The sequence below is a fragment of the Ammospiza nelsoni genome, chromosome 5 (genome assembly GCF_027579445.1).
Source record: "Ammospiza nelsoni isolate bAmmNel1 chromosome 5, bAmmNel1.pri, whole genome shotgun sequence".
NCBI classification, from domain to species: Eukaryota; Metazoa; Chordata; class Aves; order Passeriformes; family Passerellidae; genus Ammospiza; species Ammospiza nelsoni.
The window spans coordinates 61,136,426-61,159,558 of NC_080637.1; the positions used below are offsets into that span (position 1 = coordinate 61,136,426).

General features: G+C 42.5%; 1 protein-coding gene across 6 annotated transcripts; it reads right to left on the reverse strand.

Moving 5' to 3' along the window:
- Nucleotides 1-496: 496 nt before the first annotated feature.
- On the reverse strand, nucleotides 497-21,375 carry MKRN1 (makorin ring finger protein 1). 6 transcript variants are annotated; one of them, XR_009418463.1, is made up of 10 exons: nucleotides 21,169-21,297; nucleotides 14,075-14,203; nucleotides 9,385-9,611; nucleotides 6,587-6,727; nucleotides 4,605-4,831; nucleotides 3,908-4,122; nucleotides 3,101-3,211; nucleotides 2,513-2,651; nucleotides 2,232-2,393; nucleotides 497-2,102 (listed from the first exon to the last, which is right to left on the reverse strand). XR_009418463.1 is itself a non-coding variant. In XM_059471779.1 (9 exons), exons 1-9 carry the CDS (start codon nucleotides 21,336-21,338, stop codon nucleotides 1,890-1,892), a joined length of 1,572 nt encoding a protein of 523 aa, XP_059327762.1. In that variant the 5' UTR covers nucleotides 21,339-21,375; the 3' UTR covers nucleotides 497-1,889. The 6 variants fall into 6 exon arrangements, 5 of the variants coding, with proteins under 5 accessions (XP_059327762.1, XP_059327763.1, XP_059327765.1 ...); XM_059471779.1 differs by lacking the exon at nucleotides 2,232-2,393 and having other exon boundaries at nucleotides 21,169-21,375; XM_059471780.1 differs by lacking the exon at nucleotides 2,232-2,393 and having other exon boundaries at nucleotides 2,537-2,651.
- Nucleotides 21,376-23,133: the final 1,758 nt, after the last annotated feature.

The following is a 23,133-nucleotide window of genomic DNA, read 5'->3' on the forward strand; positions in this document are numbered from 1 at the left end:
AATCATGTCCCCAGCATCTTAATATGCTTCTAGCAGTTTACTTGCAACTTTGTGTATTTCTGCAGAAAAATGTTTCTATCTGAACACAAGCACATGGAGCCTCAGGAAGTGGCCTGTAGCAGTGCTTGGACTTGCTGCCCAAAAGCATTACAATAGGAAACTGTGGATAAGACTATGTCCTGCACCCGGCTTTGTCCAGTTCAAATAAAATTAACACAACAGTGGAGGACTGATTTCTGAGAAAGCAAGACATGTCAGTTCTTACTAATGACCCCAGATACTCCTTCAATGCATCAGCTCTCTCAGTTGTCCGTTTGGAATGTGTCTCTTGCGTTAGAGGCTCTTTGCTGGAAAGGCTCTAATAATGCTGGAATTCTGTACACAGTTCTGCAGGAGTTAAGAATAAGTGACAGAAATGCCTTTGCATTTACAGAAACACACAAAAAAATAATCAAGTCAAAAACCAGAACCTTCAAACTTGAAAGAACAGACTGACTTCTTGTTTAATTTTTTTTTTACTTTTTTTATTTGGGAAAAGTGCTTCTTACAAAAGGCAGCTGCAAAACAATACGTTATAGACCTCAGAACAATTTCTCATTCCATTTAAAAGTGAAAGGAGAGGCAGTCTAGGGGACAAGAGCAGCAGGAAAACAGATCACGGGGCATCCACAAGTCAATAAAAAACAGCAATAATGTAATGCAAGGTTAAAATTCCTGTGCTGGGGCTTTGGTGGCAAAGTAATTTCTCAATGCAAATTACAGCCAGAAACTGCACGACTGCCTTTGTAAGCAGTAACTCACATAAACTGAACAGCTTTACCAGGCAACCTGCCCAACCCAGCTGCAGAGAGGCACAAGTACCTCAAAGCAGCTGGGAGGCACAGCGAGTTTCTAGCAAAGCTCACGGCTTAAGTGTTTACATGAAGTTCTAAAACTTACAGAGCGATAAAGCTAAAGGGTCCTCTCTGGTGTTCCTCTGACCCCACCTTGGCTAACCGGATTTCTGCTCCTGGACAACCCTAATCATACACATGAAAGAGAGCTGGTGTATTAGGGAGTGCCATCTATCAAGTTAAGCGATAATCAGGATCGTTTCCCAGTCTGGGCTGAGACCAGATTCATGTCCAATTGGAGGCAAGACTTCATGCACCAAGAGGGGGTGAAAGATGATTTTGTTATTTTTAACTTACACAGAGTCTCCCCATCCTTGAGGTCCAACTCTACATTTATCTGTATATACACATAGAGAGTTCTCCTTTCACAAAGACATTTTCCTTTCATGCTAAACACAGTAAAAATCCAGAACGTTCACACCTGGTTCTGGTTACACAGTAGTAATAGTAATGTGCAAGTAAACAGAGACCAAAAGTCACAAATGAAGACATGTACATGAGGGGGCTGGAACGGAGCTGATTCCAGAAAGAATTATTTGTATCTGGCCTGAAATCAGAAATATTGGTACAAAGACAGAATAACGGCCATCAGCCAATTAACATCCCCACTGCATGGCCACCGCTCATTTTTGTATCTGGGCTCTTCAAAATGAGTGTGGAAGTCCTGTAAACACTTTAACCCTGGAACTGGGTGAACTCTGTTGGGTACACAGATGAAGCAACAAACCTAAGCTAACTGTTTGACAGTTAAATTCATTTTTACAAAAACTAACATTTTAAAGATTTATTTATTGTTATTTGTTGAAACAGAGGAAAAACAACACTCCTGGGGTGGGAAAGGAGGGGAAGGGAAGAGACAGACCCTGGGTAAAAGTTATTACAACAGCACCTGGAATTGATCGGCCTGCCTAAGAGAAACACAGGCACTGCCACAACACCACAGGTAATAGCTACTGCCTGAAGCCAAGACAACAGTCCACACTCCACTGACAGGTGCTATAGATCCAAATCATAATAATCTTCCAGCTCATCATGAAATAAGTCCCACTCATCCTCGGAATCCGTTAGCTCATCATCCCCTCCGGCTGCCAACAGCATCAGCAACATCTCACCGAGCTCAAAGGTCACCACCTCATCCTCGTCGGTTTCAAAGGGGTCACCGTTCTCTCGCTCCTCGATGAACTCCCAGAACCGATTCCTCCGCTGCGCCTGCAAACGAACACAAGGATTTCCCAGGTGACCCAGTGGTACAAAGCAGGAGCCTTTCCAGAGGCTGACATGCCTCTGGTACTTTCTGACATGCAAGAAATCACATTTTTCTTTCGGGGAGATACTGACCTCCAGCAGCATTAACCCTTACACACACCCCTATTACTGCTACCCAACATTTTTACTTCAGTATGTTGTAAGAAAGTTTTTTAAATTTAGTCTTTCCATCTTGGCCTCCAGCATTCACAAACTTTAGAGCACCGCTTCCTTCAAATTCACCATTACAGAGCTCTAGCAGAAGTGGAAAAAAGAAAAGTCAGTATTTCCCTAGGCTCTTCTCAAGGCAGAAGACATAATGCACACCCCTCCTGTGCTCTCTGTTGAAAGGACAATTGATCATCATCACTAACCCGGTATCTACTTGAGGTTCCTACTTTGGGTCTTTGCGGCTCCTCTTGGCGGCCATCGGGATATTCATGCTTGTAAAAACAGTTCCCTCCAAATGGACAGCTCCCACGGCCTTCATCAAAATACCTGCATGGCTTGTTGCTGGAAAGGAAAATATCCAACCCTTACTGACAGCACACCCCAATCAGACTTCAGAACTGCATCTACCTGCAGTCCACAAGGATCTCAGGTACCAGGCGCAGAAGGCATTTTGTGAGTGGAAGACCTACATGCAGAAATGATTAATTACACTCTGTGTGGACTGAGGGACACCATGCAGAGGGACACCAAGGGTGTGCAGTGCACGAGCTTGGACTGTCTTAGGGCTACACTACCAGTGTTCTGTGTAGAGAAGGGGAAGTCTGAGGTGAAAGAACACAGGAATAGCTTTGGAACTGTGTGCATGCATCTGTGGGCAGCTAGGCAGAGATATGTTTCACACATGGCGGTGGAAAGAAGGTGTGAAAAGGGGCTTTACATAACACCCTTCTTCTCCACGTGTGCCTTTATCTCTGCAGTCTCAATTTGATAAAAGGCTGCATTGCTCATACCTCATTGCCTCCTTGTATTTCTGAATGAGTTTCTGCTTCTCTTCCTTCTCCTCCACCCAGTACTCACTTGGAATGACAAAGTTAGACGTGATCCGGCATTCTGGGCAGGACCTGGGAAACGAACAGACTGTGCTGCAAAATTCCACATTACAGGGTGCTCTCTCTCCTATATAACAAACCATGGCATATATCCATGTTTAAAGAGGTACTGTACTCATATACTCGCTGTTAAATCTTTTCAATCTAGACTCTTATAAGTGAACCTACATTCTCTTCAAGAACTCAATGGCAATGGCAGCTGGTCAGCTTGTCTCAGAAAAGCTTGAAAAAACACTTCACACAGACTCCTTTTTCTTTAGAATTAAATAAATTTATTTTGGTATTTTTCCTGTATTTATTTGATTGGAACTTTGTATTTTCTAGAACAGCCTTAAATGGAGAAATGTTTTGCCAACTGAATAATGCTCTAAGGCAGTAATGAATTAAGCAGCATACATTCTGAACTGGTTAATCTGTTTCCAGATTCCTGCCTGGGTGTCCAAGACATGAACAGTAACCATTGGACAACATGCTACTAAATAAACAACAGTTATTTACTACCATTGAGTTTTGCAAACTTAACCCAGTATTAACCAAATCAGAGTGTAAATGTTATCCCTAACAATTATTTCACTCCTAAACTAAAAGTTAGTATGCACTGAATGCAGCCTCTGTGCAGTCTGCATCTGGAAGCCTGTTGCAAGTTGTCACAAGGTACTAAGCTGTTCCACAGTAACAAAGCACAATCAGAATGGGAAAGTGCCTCACTTTATAATCTTGCTCTCAAACTGCTTAGCACTCCTCCACTTGCGGATGCACTTGAGACAGTAGGTGTGGCTGCAGTTGGAGAGGATCCCAAAGCGGCGCTCGCTAGGATTGGCTTTCTCATACACCACCTCCATGCAGATCCCGCACACCATGTCTTTACTGCGCTGGACGGCAAAGGAAAGCTCCATGTCCTTCTCGTGAGCTTCAATGCAAGACTGAAAAGGAGACACAAAGAAAACAACTACAGAGATGACTGCTCATCTGGTGAGGTCTAAGCAGGTCTTTAAACTCAGTTTGCTGTTTTGCATAACGCATGAAGTGTGATTAAGCTGAAAAAATCTTCATCCTCAAAAAAAAATTTGTTCAAGTACTGGGGAACAATCAATTCAGAGTTCAAATTCCTTCCTTCAGACACTGCTTTTAAACATGAAAAGGCAATCTAAAAGACCATCCACTTTGACTAGGCAAAGAACAAAGCTCCAGTATCTTTAAGCAGACTGCTCTCCCGACACAGATAAGGAAATCCAGCTGCTCTTGAGTATGACCCTGGCAGGAAACAGTCTAGTTTACAGCCGGAATTTCATTCACTGCCTGACCTGCACACACCTTCAAATAAAAGGGAATTAGTAACAAGTCATTGAGGGAAGCTAGGAAGCAATAACTACAGCTGTTAAACAGCAGACAGTTGTTTGCCTACCTTTATGTGCTGAGATCTCTGTGCAGCATCAATGGGATGCAAGACCTGCAGGCCACACATATCACACACGTCCCCATGGATGTACACGCAGTTCTCTCCATAACGACATTCTCCTAATGCAGCGTAGGGACACAGCTCCTTTTTCATCTCCACATCTGCCTGCTGCTTCTCGTATTCTTCTTCAATCACCATTTCCTGCAAGGGTGCTTCAGCACAGAAAGGAGCAGCTGGGAACAGAATTAAGAACAGTAAGCAGCACATTCAGATTCTGAGCACCGGGAGTAAGAACACTCAGGGTTGCCCAGAGTAATAGAAACAACCTAGGTTCATTTCAGTCCAAGTTCACACACCTCAATCTGAACTAAATTGTTTTCCCCACTCAATTAATTTCAAGACCAATTTTTTCATCCTTCAACCCAGACAAGATTAAAGCTATCTAAGTTTCAGTGGTATGGGAAGATCCATTTACAGGCTAAGTCCGCCTAAAAAAACTGCACTAGTCATCAGCAGCTTAATACAGACTCTGGTTCAGCAACCATTAAATAAGGCTACAAATCTCTCACTGCTTTTAGAATCAATTTCACTTTACTTAAAATTTTCACATCAGCTAAAGTTAACATTTTTTTTTCCCCAGGAATCACACAGCTGAAATAATAAGGATGTATCCAGCATAGCAAAATGCTAGTATGGCAATACCACATCAGCAATTCCTTATGTGCAGGCTAATCAGCACACTCTTCTTTAGCCTGAACAAACTTTCATTTCTGGACTCCCATGCATCTCTAGGATTGATAGAAAAGTGGTGTCCACATCTCTCAAACTAACTTCATTCTACATATTTGCCAAAAAAACTGTCCTAAACAGATATCTGGTCAATTAGCCAGACACACGAAACTGAAATTCAAGCTATTATCCCTGTATTCTAAGCTGGCTATCAGTTTTGCAAAATCCTAAATCAATTCCCTCACCTAATCTTAAGCTGAACTGAAAACTGTATCTTTTCTCTTCCCCCTTTAGACAGCCACTGTCTGCTGAACACTCCTCCCTGTACCTCAAACACATGCTTGCCTGCCTCACCACCAGTCAGCCTTCTGAGATTGTTACATAAGTAGGATGATGACTGAATTAGAAGACAAAAGCAGTCAGTGAGAAACTGAAGGTGTAATAAACATAAAGCATTACTATATTCAGAGTAAACAGCTGGAGTTCATTTACATAACCAGAAGCCGTTACAGAGTAGCAAGTCATTTATGCTATAAGAAAGTGTAACTTTTAGAAGCTGTTCAAGCACTAGATTTGCAGAAGCAAGCAAAAACTACCAAAGGCATACTTGGATCAGTTAAAGTGAAGGACAGACTCCCCAAAATTAATCAGAGGCTGCACACTCGCAGTTTTCATCCCCATGGAGCAAAGACATAACAACAGGCATGTATCAGTCTGTTAGTCTTAGGAAAAAGAAAATGCACGTCCCTGCGACTTAAGTTTTGAGGAATAAGCAAATATTGAAGATTAGTGCAGAAAAATATTAGCTCTCAAGATAAGATCAAGTCTCCTTCTTGAACCATCTCAGACTGTAGTGGTCACCCAGTGATCCTGGAGAAGTCTGTTTGTTAGAAACATACTTTTCAAAGCAAATGAGTAACTGAGTAACAAGTCACCTGGCAACCTGTTCATTTTCAGTCTGAGATTCCCAAACAAAGTTATGTTCATTAGCTCTTCTTCCCCATGAGTTTTAGTGAACTAGCACCAAGAAAAGTGACAAGAAACCATGTACTAGGCTCTACATTCTCTCCTGAGTAGCTTAGCAGAACATGAAAATATGTACTTACTTACTGAAATCCCACTTGCCCTCCCATTTGAAATCCATGGTCTCCACTTCCATAAGAAGTAACAAAAATCACAACTACCATTCAGTTTTTAGTCCCTCAACTGTTGCATTTGTCAGTGTTTGCTCAAGTTCATGTTGTCCCAGATTTTTTTACCTAGTTGAGGGCCATGAAGATGGTTAGAGGGATGGAACACCTCCCCTATGAGGAAAGGCTCAGAGAGTTGGGGTTGCTCGGCCTGGAGAAGAGAAGGCTCCGGGGTGACCTTACTGCAGCCTTCCAGGACCTGAAGGGGGCCTACAAGAAAGATGAAGAGGGACTTTTTACAAAGGCATGTAGTAATAAGACAAGGGGTAATGGTTTCAAACGAAAATTCAACTTGAAAAAGAGTGGGTTTAGATTAGATACTAAGAAGAAACTCTCTACTGTGAGGCTGGAACAGCATGTATATTTTCTGTATGTTCTGCACTGTAGCAGCTACAGTTTTACTTCCTCTTTGAAACCACAATTAGAAAAATTCAGAAGACTTCACTGCCAAATCAGTTAAAAATCCAACATCCCTCAGAGTAGCATTTGTTCTCTGCGATTGTTTGCTGTTTCCAAATCTCTGCTCACCAGTAGGTGGACTCAATCTCCACCTTCTCATTGCCCATTTCCCAGTCAACAGGGTTAAATTAATACTAGTGGAAAAACAGGTTTGTTAACTTTGATCCACACACCACCTGCTTGCACTAGGACACAATTCATAGCATTAAACACATTAATCTTTCAGTAACAGGAAACAGACACCCAATTTATTCTTTCTTGTATTTCTGCCTTTCTACTCTTCCTCAATTACTGCAGAACAAGCATGGAAATGTGGTATATCTGAGCAACTAACAAGTGAGTACCTGAAGAATCATCACTATTTTCTATGCTAGGTCCTGAACTCATCTTCAAGATACCAGGTTTAGTCCTGAATCAGAGAATCATGGTAAAAGGTGAGAATTATAGTCCCAGCTATGCATGGTTAAACTGCCAGCCTTGAATCTTTATCATTTTCAAGAAAATTTGAAACACACAGGCTTCTAGAGAACCTTGAGAAATAGATTTCATTTTGAAGTTTCCAAGTATCAGTACATTTCTCCATCAATTTGACAAGAATAATCTGCTCTAAGGCATACGCTACAGAACACACTGCACACATTTTTATTTCTGTAGCTTAATAAAGACAGTTGCTTCAGAAAAGTGAAGTTTTTTTAAAGTCACTGTGGGAATTATCATCATGTAGCACTGTTCAGAACAGAAACAGATGAGTATGTTTACATCAAGTTTCAAAAGCTATAAAACAGACTTGCAACAAGATTCACAGAAGAGAATGCTATTTAACTCAATCTTGCACAAGTTTGCATGAAAAGTATGTCTAGGAAAAAAAATTGCTTTAGTAATACTAAGTTAACAGTGTAGTGACTTGGACTTCAGGAAGAAGCACCAGCTCTTCTATAAGGACTGTGTGTATTTAAAAGATCCCTAGCTGCTCAAACCAGCAATTAATTGATTCCAGTGGAGGGCCAGCCAGTCATTAATGGGGCTGACTCCCAAGAAAAGAGACTGACTCTTCTCAGATGTGCAAATGACAAGAGACAGAAGGCAAGCTGAGGCAGGGAAAAATCCAATTACATACTAGGAAAGAGGCTTTCTTTGTGAAAGAAGTCAAACACCACAAAGGATACCAAGAGGTTATGGCCCTTTGAACATCTCTGAGGATAGAGATTCAACTAAACAAAGTCCCTGGAAACCTTTAAGCAGGAAACAAACTAGATGAAATCCAGAGGTCCTTCCAATCTAAATATTATATTCTGATTAAAATATATTTTAAAATCCTTTGTCTCAACAAGCACAGAAGCTCTATCTTTTATGACACTAAGGTGGCACATTCACAGACAGCTGTCAAGTTTTCAATCCTTTGGGATATACTCAAGTTCACAGAGTTCACATCTATTACACAATTCCATAACCAAACTTCTCAACAACAGTAGCAAACTGTTTGTGTCACTTGACCATTCCTCTTCACTCTCCTCAAACTGGTTGGCAGGAGGCTCCAAGCAGCACCCTGTAACACTGAGAAAGTCATTCTCTTTCCAAATCTGAGCATCTGAGCAGTGCCATGGAGACAAAGCAGTATAATCTGAGCACTCCATGAGATCTTCAAACTCTTCTGGATGCAAGATGTCCATTTTGAATTTAAATATTTATTTAAACACTCATAGCCTCCTCATGCCTTAGAGAGACAAATATTTAAAAAAAGATTTTAAAGTGAACACCTTCAGCCTACTTTTCACTTCAATTTGAAGACTGTTATATTTTGGCAGGAAAAACAGATGAGATGTATGCTCCTCAAATAGTGTAGTCCCATTTGATGAGTTTCTTCAGTCTCATTCTCCTTGGGAGCTGTCACAGTATTGAAAGTTGAGTTCCAGAAAGCAAACTAGAATCAGTCATTTTCAGCCTCTGGCCATGGGATTCACAAAAGTAAGCATTAGGCTTCAATTCCTTTTACAGGAATCCATATCTCCACTGAAAAACCTTTGAAAGACTGCAAAACCACCCCAAACCATATCAACCAACCCAAACCACAAAGGCAGCAGATTATCTCTCCAGAGCAGCAATATTAATTTTATCACCAGTAATTTCCTCTCCCATCCCATATGCAAACTAAACTTCAAAGGAGATTCTCAAGTCATTCAGAAACATAACAAGAGAAAGCCAGTCATGCAGAGACTGACCTGAAATATACCTGGTTTCAGAATGAAATATACCTGGTTTCAGTCTGACTACTCATGCTGGAAAACCCAAGCTGACTTGAACTGATCAATAAATATGAATAGCTGTACTCAAATGCATTAAAATAAATGCACTACACAGAATCTGTTGAGCCATGATGGAAATTCACTGTTATCCCATGATCAGCTTACCACGTCCACAGTATGGCTGCCCAGGGACAAACTCCACTGCATTCACCCAGTCTTCAGCCCCTACTCCTGCTGCTGCCAGATCTGTGCTTTCATCTTCTATCTCAGGAATAAATTCTTCAACTGTTTCAGGGAGCGACGCAAACTCTGAGGACACTGATGGATAGATTTCTGCCTCTGGGTTAACATCAGTCACTTCTTCCTGTATTAGTGGCTTGGTATGTTCATATCTAAAAAGTTAAAACACATCATGTCAACTTTCCACAAAAAAATACCTCCAGACAGCAGCCTCATGTACTGAAAATGAACTAATGAAGATGTGAACATGCTATTTGCAAGGAGGACCCAGAAATGGCTAAGATGAGAAAATCACTGATGACTATGGAGAAATGCTTCCACTTGTGCAATCTCTCAGCATTGCTCAAGAGAACACAAGGTACTCTGAGATTTCTGGACAAAAAAGACCACAATTCTTACACACAGAACAATCTTCAAATATGTCCCAAACAGGTCAGTTACCTATTACACATGTGCAGTATTGCTGAATGAGAAAAATGAGTTCATCCAGCTCTATAAGGAGGAGACTCAGGACAGACACTGCTGTCTCCAACTACCTCACAGGAAGCCACAGGAAAGATCAGCCAGATCTTCTAAGAGGTGCAGTGATAGGATGACAGGCAGTAGACACCAGTCCAAAATAGGAAGTTACAGTTATGAATATTAGGAAAAAAAAATGCTCTAAGAGTAGTTAAATACTAGAATGGCTGCACAATCTTCATGCTTGCAGATATTCAAAGCTGGACAATGCCTTGGGCAACCTGGCCTCAGCTGGCACAGATTCAGAGATTCCCCACCAACAGAAATTATTCTTTTCCTCTGTCTCAGTATCTTGCCTCATACACATTTTACACTGATTTGAGTAATTATTCTTAATGCCTCTTTCAGTTTATTGTGGAAAATGATAATCAGAACCCTTTTCACCCTACCATCCACAATAAACAGGAAGGCCCCATTTCTCTCAAAAATCTGTCTTCCAGCAACTAGGAGACTACGTGGGGAAAATAAATGACAAATACACTGTTGTAGTCTTAATATTTGCTGACTAATTTCAAAGACAACAGGAGGGAATTTTTTGAGATCATACAGAAGTTTGAAGTGACTGTGATTCACTTAGCTTGTGTCAGATTGAAAACAAAGAAGTGTCACAATTCTTGCATATTAAAGAGGTGCTCCTAACCAAATGTCAGCTTGTAAATCCTACTCCTATGAAGCACAAATTTAAAATTCTAGTCTTCTGATCTCTCCATCCGTGGCCTCCAAAGGCAACCCAATGGGGTGCAGGAAGAAAATACTACAACTTAAGAGTTTTTTTTCCCCTTAAAAACACAATAAATTACTATTATTACTATTAAGATACGTATTGATGGCAGTGTTCTCACAGCCCATATGTCAGAGAGACCATGTGTGGTACATGTGAGGTGCTTGAAGGAGGTGCTCCATCACCCAGTGGGTTGACAGTGGCACTCCCTTGTCTGCTCACCTTCAGCACATTGTGACATATTGAACTTTGCTAGTGCCCACTTAATGGAGCAACAGATTATCTGATCTTGTTTTACCTAAACCAGCCCTGACAAAGTGAACAAGTGGCTTGAAAAGATGCCTGCAGCTGTGAGAGCACTGATAACGTGAGCAAAAGCCAACAAGAAAATGTCAGAGCTAACAGTTCTACTCCTGCTACCAGCTCCTCATCAGCCACACTACAAAGCAAAACAATGCCAACCTAATCAGCTCTTGAACTCAGGGGGAGGGAACCACAGAAGAGATCAAGATTACCAAGAAGGCAATCTGAAATATGGATTTACATTCACTGTTTATTAATAAAGAACCATGCCCTCACTGTATGCTGCACCTTGAGATATCAGCTACTGAAAGGATGGAGCCATCTCAATTAGCAAGGCATTGAAAATCACAACATCTGGAACATAAAGGCAAACCTCCACATTTTTTTCCAAGATGTTTCAAGTCATGTGCTACTCAATCCACTACTTTGCAGAACTTCACACAAAAGGTTTAGAAATCTCTTTTGAGGCTTGTTACATAACAATGAAAGACAAAAAGCCATATGCCACTGGACTACTTTTTCTTCCCGCTGCGGTAAAAATGACTGAAATAACTCATGGAAAACAATATGGTTACAAAGTAAAATGCATTCCTTTGTCAGCAAATACTGTTGGGAAACACAGAAAACACTGCTAGAGTTTGAAGAAACAAGCAGTAGAATAAATTGTGCAGAGTGGGAAGTTTGCTGTATGGCAGAAGGAAAAGTACAGATGTTTTTCACATCTCAGCTTATGATACTTGCTAGATTCTGTTTCAATATGAACTACTTTTTGTGAGACACCAAAGATGCACCAGTAGAGAAACATTCTCAACAAATTACTTCTTTAACAAAGACAAAAAGATTCACTGGAGGAGATATCTTCTCAGTAGTATACAATTACTTTAATAAAAACAATGCTTTATGGAAAAACTGTGCAAGTAAAACCACTGAAGCAGCAGCTGCCCTGACCACAGTAAGAGATTGCAGGGTGAGGCTACAGGGAAAGAACCCCACCAGAAATCCATCACTGCATCACTCACAGGCAAAACATTGTAGCAAAGATGGATGCAGAAGCAGCCAAGTGACACTAGAAAATGTCATCAATCTAGACTTTAAACAGTCAAATGTTTACTGCAGTTAAGAGGTGGAGAGCTACCATGAAAATCTTCTGTAGCACACAGATGTTTGCTGATTATCTCATGGCAAAGCACTTAAAAATTGTCATGGATGAGTTATGCATGTTTATTTCACAAAGACAAGTGCTGCAAATTTGCTGCCCTTTTCTGTGATGACAAGTCACTGCCAGCTGTATGCTGCTGAGCAGATATTAAAAAAAACCCCAAAACCAAAGCAACAAACCCAAACCAGCCAAACCCAACCAGATTCCAACTGTCTCTCCAAGATAAAGTCATTCTACAAACAGATAAGTGCTTTTTGAAGGAAATTTGTGGTATGGAGACAACACTTTGAAAATGAAGTGTTTCCACCATTGTGTTATTATACTGCCAAAAACAATCAAAGTGTGTCAATTACAAAAAACCTTTATCTCAACAACAAAAACCTTTCATATCTTGTTCACTTAAAAAACTTGGAAAGTGATTTCTCTAACATGTTTAAAAATCTTGCAAAATCAGAATTCCAGTGTATGTTGGACACATTTGCTAAAAATATAAAAATGCAACACCTTCCAGTGAATCTGCACTAAGAGCTGACTGACATCAGGGAAGGTGGAAACTTACCAGCTAAATTTATCACACATTAGTACAGGCAGCCAACAATACACTTCCTTTTGGATCTGCATATCTTTGTGAAAGATCTTTTTCAGCTACAACCGCCATTAAAACCAAGGACTGAAATAAACTGAACTTTGAATGAGGCCTTCAAATAACTGTATCACAAAATGCTACACTGAGATTTTAAACAATAAAAAATCCCAATAAATCAATATTACTGTCAGTAAAAAAATATTTTTACTAATCAGGCTCTTAGTGACAGTAAAAATTGCTTTGGACTGTTTATAAAATATTTATTAAGTATTTTTCATTTCACCTTTAATACACTTTTAAAAAATTCTTTTCAATTAAAAAACTTAAAAGAATTTTAAAAATCTTTAAAATTCTTTCAAAATTAAATTTAAAATTCATATGTTTTATAATGTACGTAACATTAGTACAGTAGTAGTTGTAGATACACACATATAAATTATAAATGTATGTATATGTTGGTGGGAGCTCAAAAATATTGAACTGATGGGGTGCATGATCCAACGTTGGAAGACCACTGATCTACACAATTAAAAAAAAACAACACTGGCAGACAGAAGACTACAAAGAGGCATTGTTTGTTACCTTTCTCACATATAGTAACCCTTCATGAAACATGAAAGCAAAGCTAACTATGAGCTACCATATAAAATAATGATGCAAACGTTTAATCACTAATTACAGCTGCAATAAGACACAATGTTAAAACTTCTGGTAAGTTTTAATAAAATAAATTAGGAAACATTCCTAAGCCCTTGTAAAGCTTTGCTCTACTAGGAAACTATCTGGTTTTCTTCTCCACACTTTCTTTTTTATTGTAATTTCAGGGGTATGGATCAATTCATAGTATGTTTTCATAAAGCAATTTTGTACAGGCAACTTATATGACAAACTCCAGTTACTTTCCTAAAATGGTAGCTCCAGTGTCAGGGTACCGATTCCTCAAGAAACAACATAAAGAAAATAAATTCTTACCTATTCAGGCTTTTATGATCACTTACATAGTGTAACTCATTTTCATCCACTCAGCTAGTCTGAATGTAATCTCAGATTTCAATTAATCTACTCATGTTATTAATAAAATGTAAGAAAACTCCCTGCACTGACAGCTATCACTTTTATGAAAACCAGTTACCACCTTGCCTTTGCTCATTTTTCTGCATAGCATAGTATTTAGCAAGACAAGAGAATCAGTGAAAAGCTATTTTTTAAAAATACCTAAAGTGCAACAGAAAAGAAAAGCACTAAGATGTACTGTCTTTCCCTGAGCTCTGCACGCAGGGATTCAGAGTGCACAGCTTGCTGCAGGATGGCCAGGGCATCTCTTTACCTGCAATGATCTCCATAAGCACAGCAGCCTCGCTGGTAATACCTGCACACCATGGCAGACTGACTGGTGGAGAGGTCATGGGAGTAGCGGCAGTTGTCTCCTTCCTTGCAGACTCCATGCATGAAGTATCTGGAAGAGAAGATAATGGTCAGTTAGGGAGAAGCACTGAAGCAGCAAAAATATTTGGATGATCTTATTGTTCTATAAATCAAGGTATGCTGTATTAACAACAGCACTAAAGACTCATGGGACCTTGCCCCAGTATAACCATAAAAATAAGAACATTTGAGGAAAGATGAAGCCTCAGCTACTCCAGTGAACTGTGCTGCACATTTAGAGACTTGCTCTTACAAAAGCCTGGGGAAAATACACAAATCTGTAAAAGCAAAGTTATCCTGGGCTGTGACACTAAGAGGAAAGAGTCTTGGACCAAATATATTGGCACTAAGTTTTACTTTGTAGCCCTGTGTCCTGACACAAGCAAAAACCTTACTGAAACCCAACAATGGATACAAGACTCAAATCCAGACACACCCTAAATCACCCAAGATTTTAAATCTATTCTGGATTCATAAATAATTCAATCAAATGTGACTTCCTCTCCAAGAATGAAAAACATGTTTGTGATGGATAATTACATCTGACAAAACACACACATTAGTTCCTGTGATAGGAGCCAAATAAATCAAAGCACTATGCTTCAATATTGTGCTGCTTGTCTTGAAAAACTTGGGACAGTTTCAATGCTTTTGAGGACAGCTTGATCAATTTTAGCATGTCAAGTACCACAAGTTTAATTCAGTATCTTCAATTCAGTTATTCAAGAGAACTGTAGAGTGGCTTTCAAGAATTTTTCAATTTTAACCTAGAAGAACAAGCCTCTAGAAATTCAATGCACCGTAACTGTTCAGATACAGTATGTTCAAAACTACAACTGACAAGTTCAAGTACACCTTTCCCAATCCACATAGAAGTATTAGCAAAGAAAGAAAGGAAAAAATGAAAAAACCCCTGGGTGAAAACTGAATCCATAAATGTTTACCAACACTTCAGTTTAGAAAGAAGCCACGCTGCCTCCAGCTAACAAGCTGCAGACTCTGAACTCACTGGAAATAGGAGGAGCTAGTAAACAAGAAAATTTGTGAGGATTTAGGTCTCATACAAAACACCACCTGAGGGAAGGCTGAGAAGCAGACAATATGCAGACAATGTGCATATGTGCAACGTGCCCTCCTCCTGTGGCACACTTCCAGCACTTTGCAGAGCCAGCAGAACCAGGCCCTCCAAGCAGCTGAGTGCAGCCTCACAGCCAGCACAAGAGACAGGGATCATCTTTCAGCAGCCACAACTAAGATTAGGATAGCTCTTCACAGAACAGGACATTCAAGCAGATATTTCTGGCCAGGAAAGGTGATAAGATGCTGAACTGCATGCACTTCTACACAGCTATTTAGTCTACTGCATTTTTAAGAAGTCAGATAAAGCCAGTGAACAATGCACTAAATGATATAAGTAGAGCTACATCTGCAATCCATTTTTAGGGAAATATTAAAACCTGAGGTTGAGTGTTTAGAGAGCTGATAACCCTCCATATGCAATACCAGTGGTGTATTCAACATAACAAGAAAAAAAAATCTCAACTAGCTTAACAGAACTCAAGCTAACACTTGCTGCAATTCACACTCCAAATCCCCTGTCTGTACTCTGTAGACAAATTAACCAGGTAAGAAATGTGATCCTACATAAAAAACAAGCAGATGAGGTTCTGCAGGGTCAGGTGGAGGCACAAACAGCAGGAACAGCGTGTTGCAAAAACAGAACAAGGCCCATCCCTGCAAATATACAATCAGCAATCTCTCAAAAAAACCCACACAAACCCCCCTAAAAGTCACACTCGCCCACCCAACAGCATTAAACACCTACGAAGACCCATGTCAAAAGGAAAAAACCAATACCCAACCGTTAAAACACCCATATTTGATCTCCCCTCTTCCCCAAACAAACAAAAAAAGCCCCCCAAACAAAACCAAAACCAAACCTAACCACCCATGAAGTCATAGAACTAGAATCTAACTGGAATTTCTGGCTTGACTGCTTTTAAGAAATGGGAGTCACACTGAAAGGGTAAAAAAGACTTCAGATTGCTTAAGGTTTGTTCTTTAACAAGTGTTACCTCCACCCTTTGCTCATTTCCACTCAGCATCCCTTCCCCCAAGTGCTGGGGCAGCAGCTTCACAGCCACGGGCTGGCACAGAGCAGGAAATGGCTGCAATGGAGCCTGGCATTCCTTCTGCTGCCCACATGGTTATTTTTAATGTGGATCACATCACTGCCCAGCCACTCTGCACAGCCACCCTGCTCCTTGAGCCAGCCATGTGTTGGGACACCGCTGCTGCTGAAATAAGGGACTGACAGAAAGGCTCCTGCCTGAAGTGAGGACATCTGATAGAAACTATTTGGCCAACAAGATTTCTAATAAGCCCCACAATTAGATTTTCCCACTGTGTGATAGGGAAAATGAAGCTCCAAACTCCTTTCCTTGTTTCCCAATCTACATCAGAAAATCCTCTGAAAATGCAGATTCTATGTAATTCTGAAAGTTGCCACAAATTATTATATTGAAATGGCAGGCTATAAAGGGCATAAAATAAACATTAAACACTCCAGGCTCTAATTCACACATCACTCTTAAAGGCCTTCCATCCTATGCAGCAAACTCAGCATTATTTGAACAAGAAGGCTGGAGTGGAAGGGGAAAAATGTATTTCTCTTAGGATTACACCCCAACTTCTTCCACAGCCCTCCCCCTCATCAAGAGGTAAGATTTTTACTTTACAGTCACAAAGAATGTATCACTTTACATTTAAAATTGCAGTGTTTGGCTAAAACACTTTAGCCAAGTAAAAAAAAAAATAAAAAAGAGTGCATTATTTTTGGGGTAAAATAATGAAATTTATTTTGGAGAGTATCTTTACTTACACAGAGTATTCAATTTAACCCTACTCAACAGCAATACCAGCCTCTTCATTCTGGTTATAGGAATAAAGCATCCTTAAAACTGAGAAATATATGAGTTATATGCCTTACACACAGACATGTAGAAGGACATCTGAAATTTGCATTTGGTCAAGTAGTCAGAGAACACATGTAATTTCATCTGAAAAGATAAAACTAGATCAAGACAAGCAGATAATTGGATTTTCTCTGAGCCTCTGTGATGCTGTCATCCAAAAAAGCACTTATTGTGGCAGTGCTCTCTGTCCTTCCAATTCAAATATACAAGTGTAATTTGGTTAAGCTGCTTGGGGAGCCAGACTAGAGAACTCATCAGGGTCCAAGCCCAGATCATTTCCCCAGTTCAGTTCACTGCATAATTGCAGAAAACATGAGTAACACTAACACATGGAACAACTAGACAAAATTAATAACTGCCTGCACTGGCATTTTATCACTGAAAAAGGTTCAACACCTGTCTAGTTATGAATGCCTTGATCAAAAGTGCATATCCTGATTTTCAGGGGTATTTCTCAATAGGCAATACTCCTATTTCTCAATAGGCAAAGTCCTATTCCAAATTCTTCCTTCTACAGCTTTGGAAGCTTGCAATGTGTTTCCTTATTCAGATGTATTCTGTTCTTTACTTCAGGTTTCTGCTTTCAGGTAATGCTAATTTGTTTTATCAACCTACTGGTTCAGCTAAATTAGAGTGTTACAGCTAACAGCAAACCTCCTTCAAAACCCAAACACTGCCATGAGTGGCAGATGGGGAAGCTCAGGATAACATCCATCTGCAGGCATTGGCCTCCTCAGGTGCCACACAGAGGCTGAGAACTCCTGGGAAGAAGGCAGCAGGAGAGAAGCTAAGCACGCTGCTCTAGCACAGCTCCTGGGTGTTCAGCCACATTACTTGCCAATGAAATTCTCCTGGAGTTAGTAAAATGGGGAAAAAAAAGTTGATCTTCACAGCATTTAGCTGATTGTCCCTTCTCCAAAACCTCCTTCAGCAGTTCCCAGGGATGCAGACCAGAGCAGCCATGAATGGGCAATCCAGGCAGGCTGTCAGGAGGTTTGTGCCCTGCACCTCATCCCTGGTGCTGCACAGAATTAAGGAGGCCTGACTTTTCTGATGCACTCTCTTCAGATAAACAGAAAAAATTACCTCACCCAGGTTTTCAGGAAGAACAGCAAAGAGACAGCTCTCAAAGTACAGCACTTAGTTGCTATGGGTTTTATTTGCACTCAGGTCTAAAGCAAACAAGTGAAATGCAATTTGTTTACATCAACTTGATGACTTTTAATGTCGTGTGACATCTGGGAAACACAAGCTCGGAACAAACACTGTCAAGCCTTTGGAAAAACAAGATTGGCTGTAGCACTGCTCAATAAAACCATGTAGCCATCTCAACCAGAAGGACTGAGGAACTCGGTAAGGACAACTTTCTTTTTTATTTCAAACATATTAATAAGAAAAGGTTCATAATACAAACAAGTTCTGAATTAGCTTTGTTCCCCTTGTTTAATCCAGCTGAAAATATGATAAATTTTTACAAAAGACAAGCCTTGAAAATTACTAAACCACAGAAGTAAAAAAAAAACAACCAACAACCTTTCTCGTCATCTCTTAGGGAACATAATTTCCTATATTTCACCCTGAGACTTCTAAACTTTAGCTGCAAGAAAAACAGAAGGGTAACATCAGCAAAACTGGATGTGTAGGAGAAACCAAAGTCCTTCTTCTTAGTCATTGTGTCTCTCACTCTGAGATATTAATCATCCATCCCAAGGATATCACATTGGTATATTAAAACTCATTAACCAACCTATTTATAATATCAGATATTCAAAGGAACAGCAAGAACTTATGGTACCAGTTTTAAGCCTTCCAGTTTCCCTCAAACACCAATATTTCTGCACCAGCCATCATGTGCTAGCTCCTTATACTGAAGGGACTGTCTCCCTAAAGTTTGTCAGGCAGCATTTACCGTTACCCCTATGATGATTCAACTAAAAATGCCTGTGAACAAAAAAATTGTGCAGTGTTACTCAAAGAGAAACTGCTCTACCTCCCACACTAAAAACCTGCATTTTGAAATTTAACTTCTTCATCTCACTGTTAAATCCTCCAGCTCATTTATAAAGGTAAACTAAAATTTAATAGTAAGAAACATATCTTCCTAAATACGAATATATCCTATCGAAACCAAACATAGAAATCCAAAATTTTTATCACAGGTTCCTAGAAGGGCAAGTCAGAATTGCTAATTTCACTTTAAAGCCTGATTAAAGCTATTCTTCCTCAGCTTGAATGGCCCCATAAAAATTAATAAAGCAAGCAATGGGATAACTAGCAGGATTAGGCAGAGAGAACAAAGAATGGAGACGTTCATTAGATCCAAGGCCAAGATCCCATTGTTTAATCTCAAATTAAAGCACATTAACCATTACAAAAGAGCAGCTTTAGCTTCTCACTCAGCCTGAGTGTTTGCAAATAAATATATTCCCTCGACTCTCTGCACTGCAGGACACTGATGAACTTGACTGCCTCTGTACTATGGCAGCGGCTGTCTTCAATAAATCGATCCTGCATCTATACCTATTCCATTGCTGCCTCATGAATCCAATTTGCCTAATTGAGCCTTTCGATCTTCAGAAATTACGAGGCAAACCCAAATGGAGGGAGCACTGACCCTGTGTCTCACTTAGAGCTGAGCTAAGCACGGTTCCCGGTCATTTCCCCATCAAACATGAACCGGGGGGAATTCGCAGCACAACGCTGTGCCCGCGGCACCCCCGGGAGCGCCGCTGGACGGAGCCTCGCGAAGGGAAACAGAGAGCGGGGCATGGCCAGGACCGATGGGGAGCACCAGCGAGCAGGGATGCGCTGAACACCGCGGGGCACGCCGGACAGACAGACACAGCCAGCGAGCTCCCTGCGCTGCTGCTGCTGCTGCAATCTGCCCGTGAAACAAACGGGGGAAAGGCAAGCAGCAGAGATACAAAAGAACTCAATGCAGATCTAGAGCCTCTTCTGTCCTAAACAAGCGATGCTCCTTTTTGCTTCCCAGCGACTTACAACTTATTTGTCCACAAACACGTTAAATGTAATTTAATTTATTAAACAAATAAATTTTAAAAAACTAGAAGAATGCTCCTAGATTATAATTTGCCTTTATAGTAACTAATATATGTCTACGTTCACAAAACTGTTTTAAATTCCTTACTGCCTGCCAACCGACCAGCACGGTAGGTTTAAAAATAGTCCATCTGGCAAGCTTTAAAACACGCAGTACGGCTTGCATAACCCCGGAGAGGGGATTTATCAGAAATATAGTTTAAAGGAAAGCACGGATAGGAAATGACGCAGCACACAGAACCTCTGTGTGAAACAGGCAGGGCCACTTCGCACATTCTGCAACATGGCACGACCCATTCCTGTTCTCCGCTTTAATAATTAGCTTTCGCTATATCAATCACTAGTTAATCGCCAATTTTGAATTTCGATTGAAACGCACAACAATTTAAATTACGTCGCGTTTCCTGCCTTGTCGCGCTTTGCGGAACGCGCCTGCAGGACTTCCTTTCGCACGGCGCCCTTCGCGCCGCGCACCGCGGGCCGGTTCCCGCACAATGACGAGCGGCCCGCGGCTCCCGGTGCGGCGGCGGGAGCGCTCCCGGCGCGGCGGCCGCAGGCGCTCGGCCGCAGGGAACACCCTCGCACGAGGCCGCGGCTGCAGAAAGGCCGCGGGCCGCACCGCCCCCACCGGCGGGCCCGGCTGCCGCCGCCGCCGCGCCACCTCCGCCGGTAGCCCCGCCCGGGGCCGGTCCCGCCCGGGGCCGGGGCCGTTCGCCACCCGCGGGGACGCGCGCGGGGCGGGGCCGGCGCGCGCCACGGGCGGGCGCGCGCAGCGCGTACGTGACCGTGGGGGGAGGGGCGGAGGGGGGGGGGGCGGCGGTGAGGGAGAAGGCCCCGGGACGGGGGGGGGGGGGGGGGGGCCTGCGGGGAGAAGGGAAGGGAAAGGAAAAGAAGGACGAGGAAGGGCGGCCGCGCCCGCCCGCTTCCCTCCCCCTCCCCACCCGCCGCGGACGGCGCGTACCTGCAGGTGACCTGCTTGGTCCAACCGCCTCCCCCAGGCCCCGCGGATGGCGGCGGCACGGCCGCGAAGTCGAAGGCGACGGCCGCCGCTCCCGCGGCCGCCGTGGGTGACCCCAGGGCCGCGGCCGCCGCGCCCGCCGTTGTCTCCAGCGCCGCCACCGCCTCCGCCATTACTGTTTATCCCGCAAAGCGGCGGCAGCGCCGGAACTTCCGGGAGCGGATCCTTCCGGCTGCGCGGGGCGGGGCGCGGCCGCGGCTCCGCCCCCCCGGCCCAGCGGCGGCTCCCGTTGGCCGAGCGGGACGGGCGCGCGCGATCGCGCCGGGGGCGGGGCCGCGCCGGTGCTGCCCCCGCGCGGTCGCACGGAGCGCGCGGCCCGAGCGCGCCCCCGTGGCGCCAACGGGAGCGCGCCTGGCGCGGCCCCGCGTTGGGGCGTGGGGCCCGGCTCGGCCCGCCGGGATCGGCCGGCGGCGGGAAAGGGCCTTTTCCAGGAGGGAACGACACGGAACGGCGACGTGGCGCCGGCGGGGGGCGGGAGCAGAACGGGACGGTGGCGCCGCAAAGGCCCAGCCCAAAAGTTGGCCCTGAGCCAGCCGGTGCTGCGCTAACGGGGTAAGAAGCACCGTGTCCTTGCGCTGTAGCGTGTCCCTCAGTGCGGATGTTCCAGAACCCTCTGGACGCGATGCTGTGTACCCTGGCACCGCCCTGCCTGAGCAGGGAGCTTGGGCCGGAGGATGGTCCCACCAACCCGAGCTGTTCTGTGGTTCCGTAATAAATCCTGATTGTGAAACTGCTGTTTGCCCGACCCACATGGTGCCCTTGGCTTCCTGCTGCCAAGAACCGTAAGCAAAGTACTAAAAGCATTCCCAAAAGATTGTGACAAGCTGGGGCGCAGGGACAAGGTGACAGAAGAACCCTGTCACTGCAGTGTTCCTGATATTTTGCCTCTCTCTTTGAAAATGTATTAATAAATCAAATGTATCCAGGCCATCAGTCACTCCAGAAAATACTGAAATGAAGCCTGTGCTCTAAACATAGGCACTAGGACAGTCCCCTCAGATGCTGGACTTTAGGAAGGGCACAGGAGAGAAGAGGAACATCTGTCCTCAGGTTTCCTTGGAACAATGACTTCAGTGCCCTTGAACTACTTAAGGAATGGGGCAATGGGAATGCTTGCTGGCATTTTCTGGAATATGCAGAGTCCAGACCTGGGCAAACAGAGCTCTGAATTAAAAGGAGGCGAAATATACATATCAATTTTAACAAGCTTCAAAACAAGGTACAGGTACGCATAAAACACAAAAAAAGGCTAGTTCTTGGAATGAACTATGAACTCCAACAGTCTTGGAATGAATAACTTCTTTGAATGATTGTAGAAGACCAACCTGCATCCAGGACAAGGAGCACCCAAATAAAGACCTCGATCCAGGCTCTCTATGCAGTAGACTGCCTCCTTATGTTATCAGCACAGTGATCAATGCCAAATAGCTCATAAATTCAGCTCAACAAATCCCTGTTATAAGAAAGCCTGGATGTTCAATGGAAAACTGTCCCATGAGAATTGGAATACCTTTTAGTATCTAAAAGAAGAAACTTATTTACTGCACCTGATTCCATCACAGAGCATTTCTCATGCAATGTTCAGCACTGAAATAAAAGTTCAAAAATGGCACAAAATGTGTATGTTCAGTCTTGCATTCTGTTAAAAACAGCTGGAGGAAATAAATACTTCATGTTAGAAAAAAAAATTCAAATACTTTAAAGCCATTAAGATAATCTGGGAAGTTATTTTGGATCCATTAGAATGATCATGAAAATCTGCTGATGAAAGCAGAAGGATGTCAAGGCAGTTAAAGAGGTTAAGTCACTAAAGAGTGACTTTGTCAAACTTTCATATTGGTTAGAGTGTTGCCCTGACAAGACAGTTCCAGGCACCATAATTCTCACTAAGGTAAAATAAGTGAATGG

Bases quoted from the DNA above. Each gene is read 5' to 3' on its own strand.
- MKRN1 (XM_059471779.1), bottom strand. From the start codon at position 21,338: ATGGCGGAGGCGGTGGCGGCGCTGGAGACAACGGCGGGCGCGGCGGCC. The intron at 4,123-4,604 runs GTAGGCAAACAA...TCTCCTTTTCAG, and splicing joins AGAGATCTCAGCACATAAAG to TCTTGCATTGAAGCTCACGA. The intron at 3,212-3,907 runs GTGAGGCACTTT...TTCGTTTCCCAG, and splicing joins TTTGAGAGCAAGATTATAAA to GTCCTGCCCAGAATGCCGGA.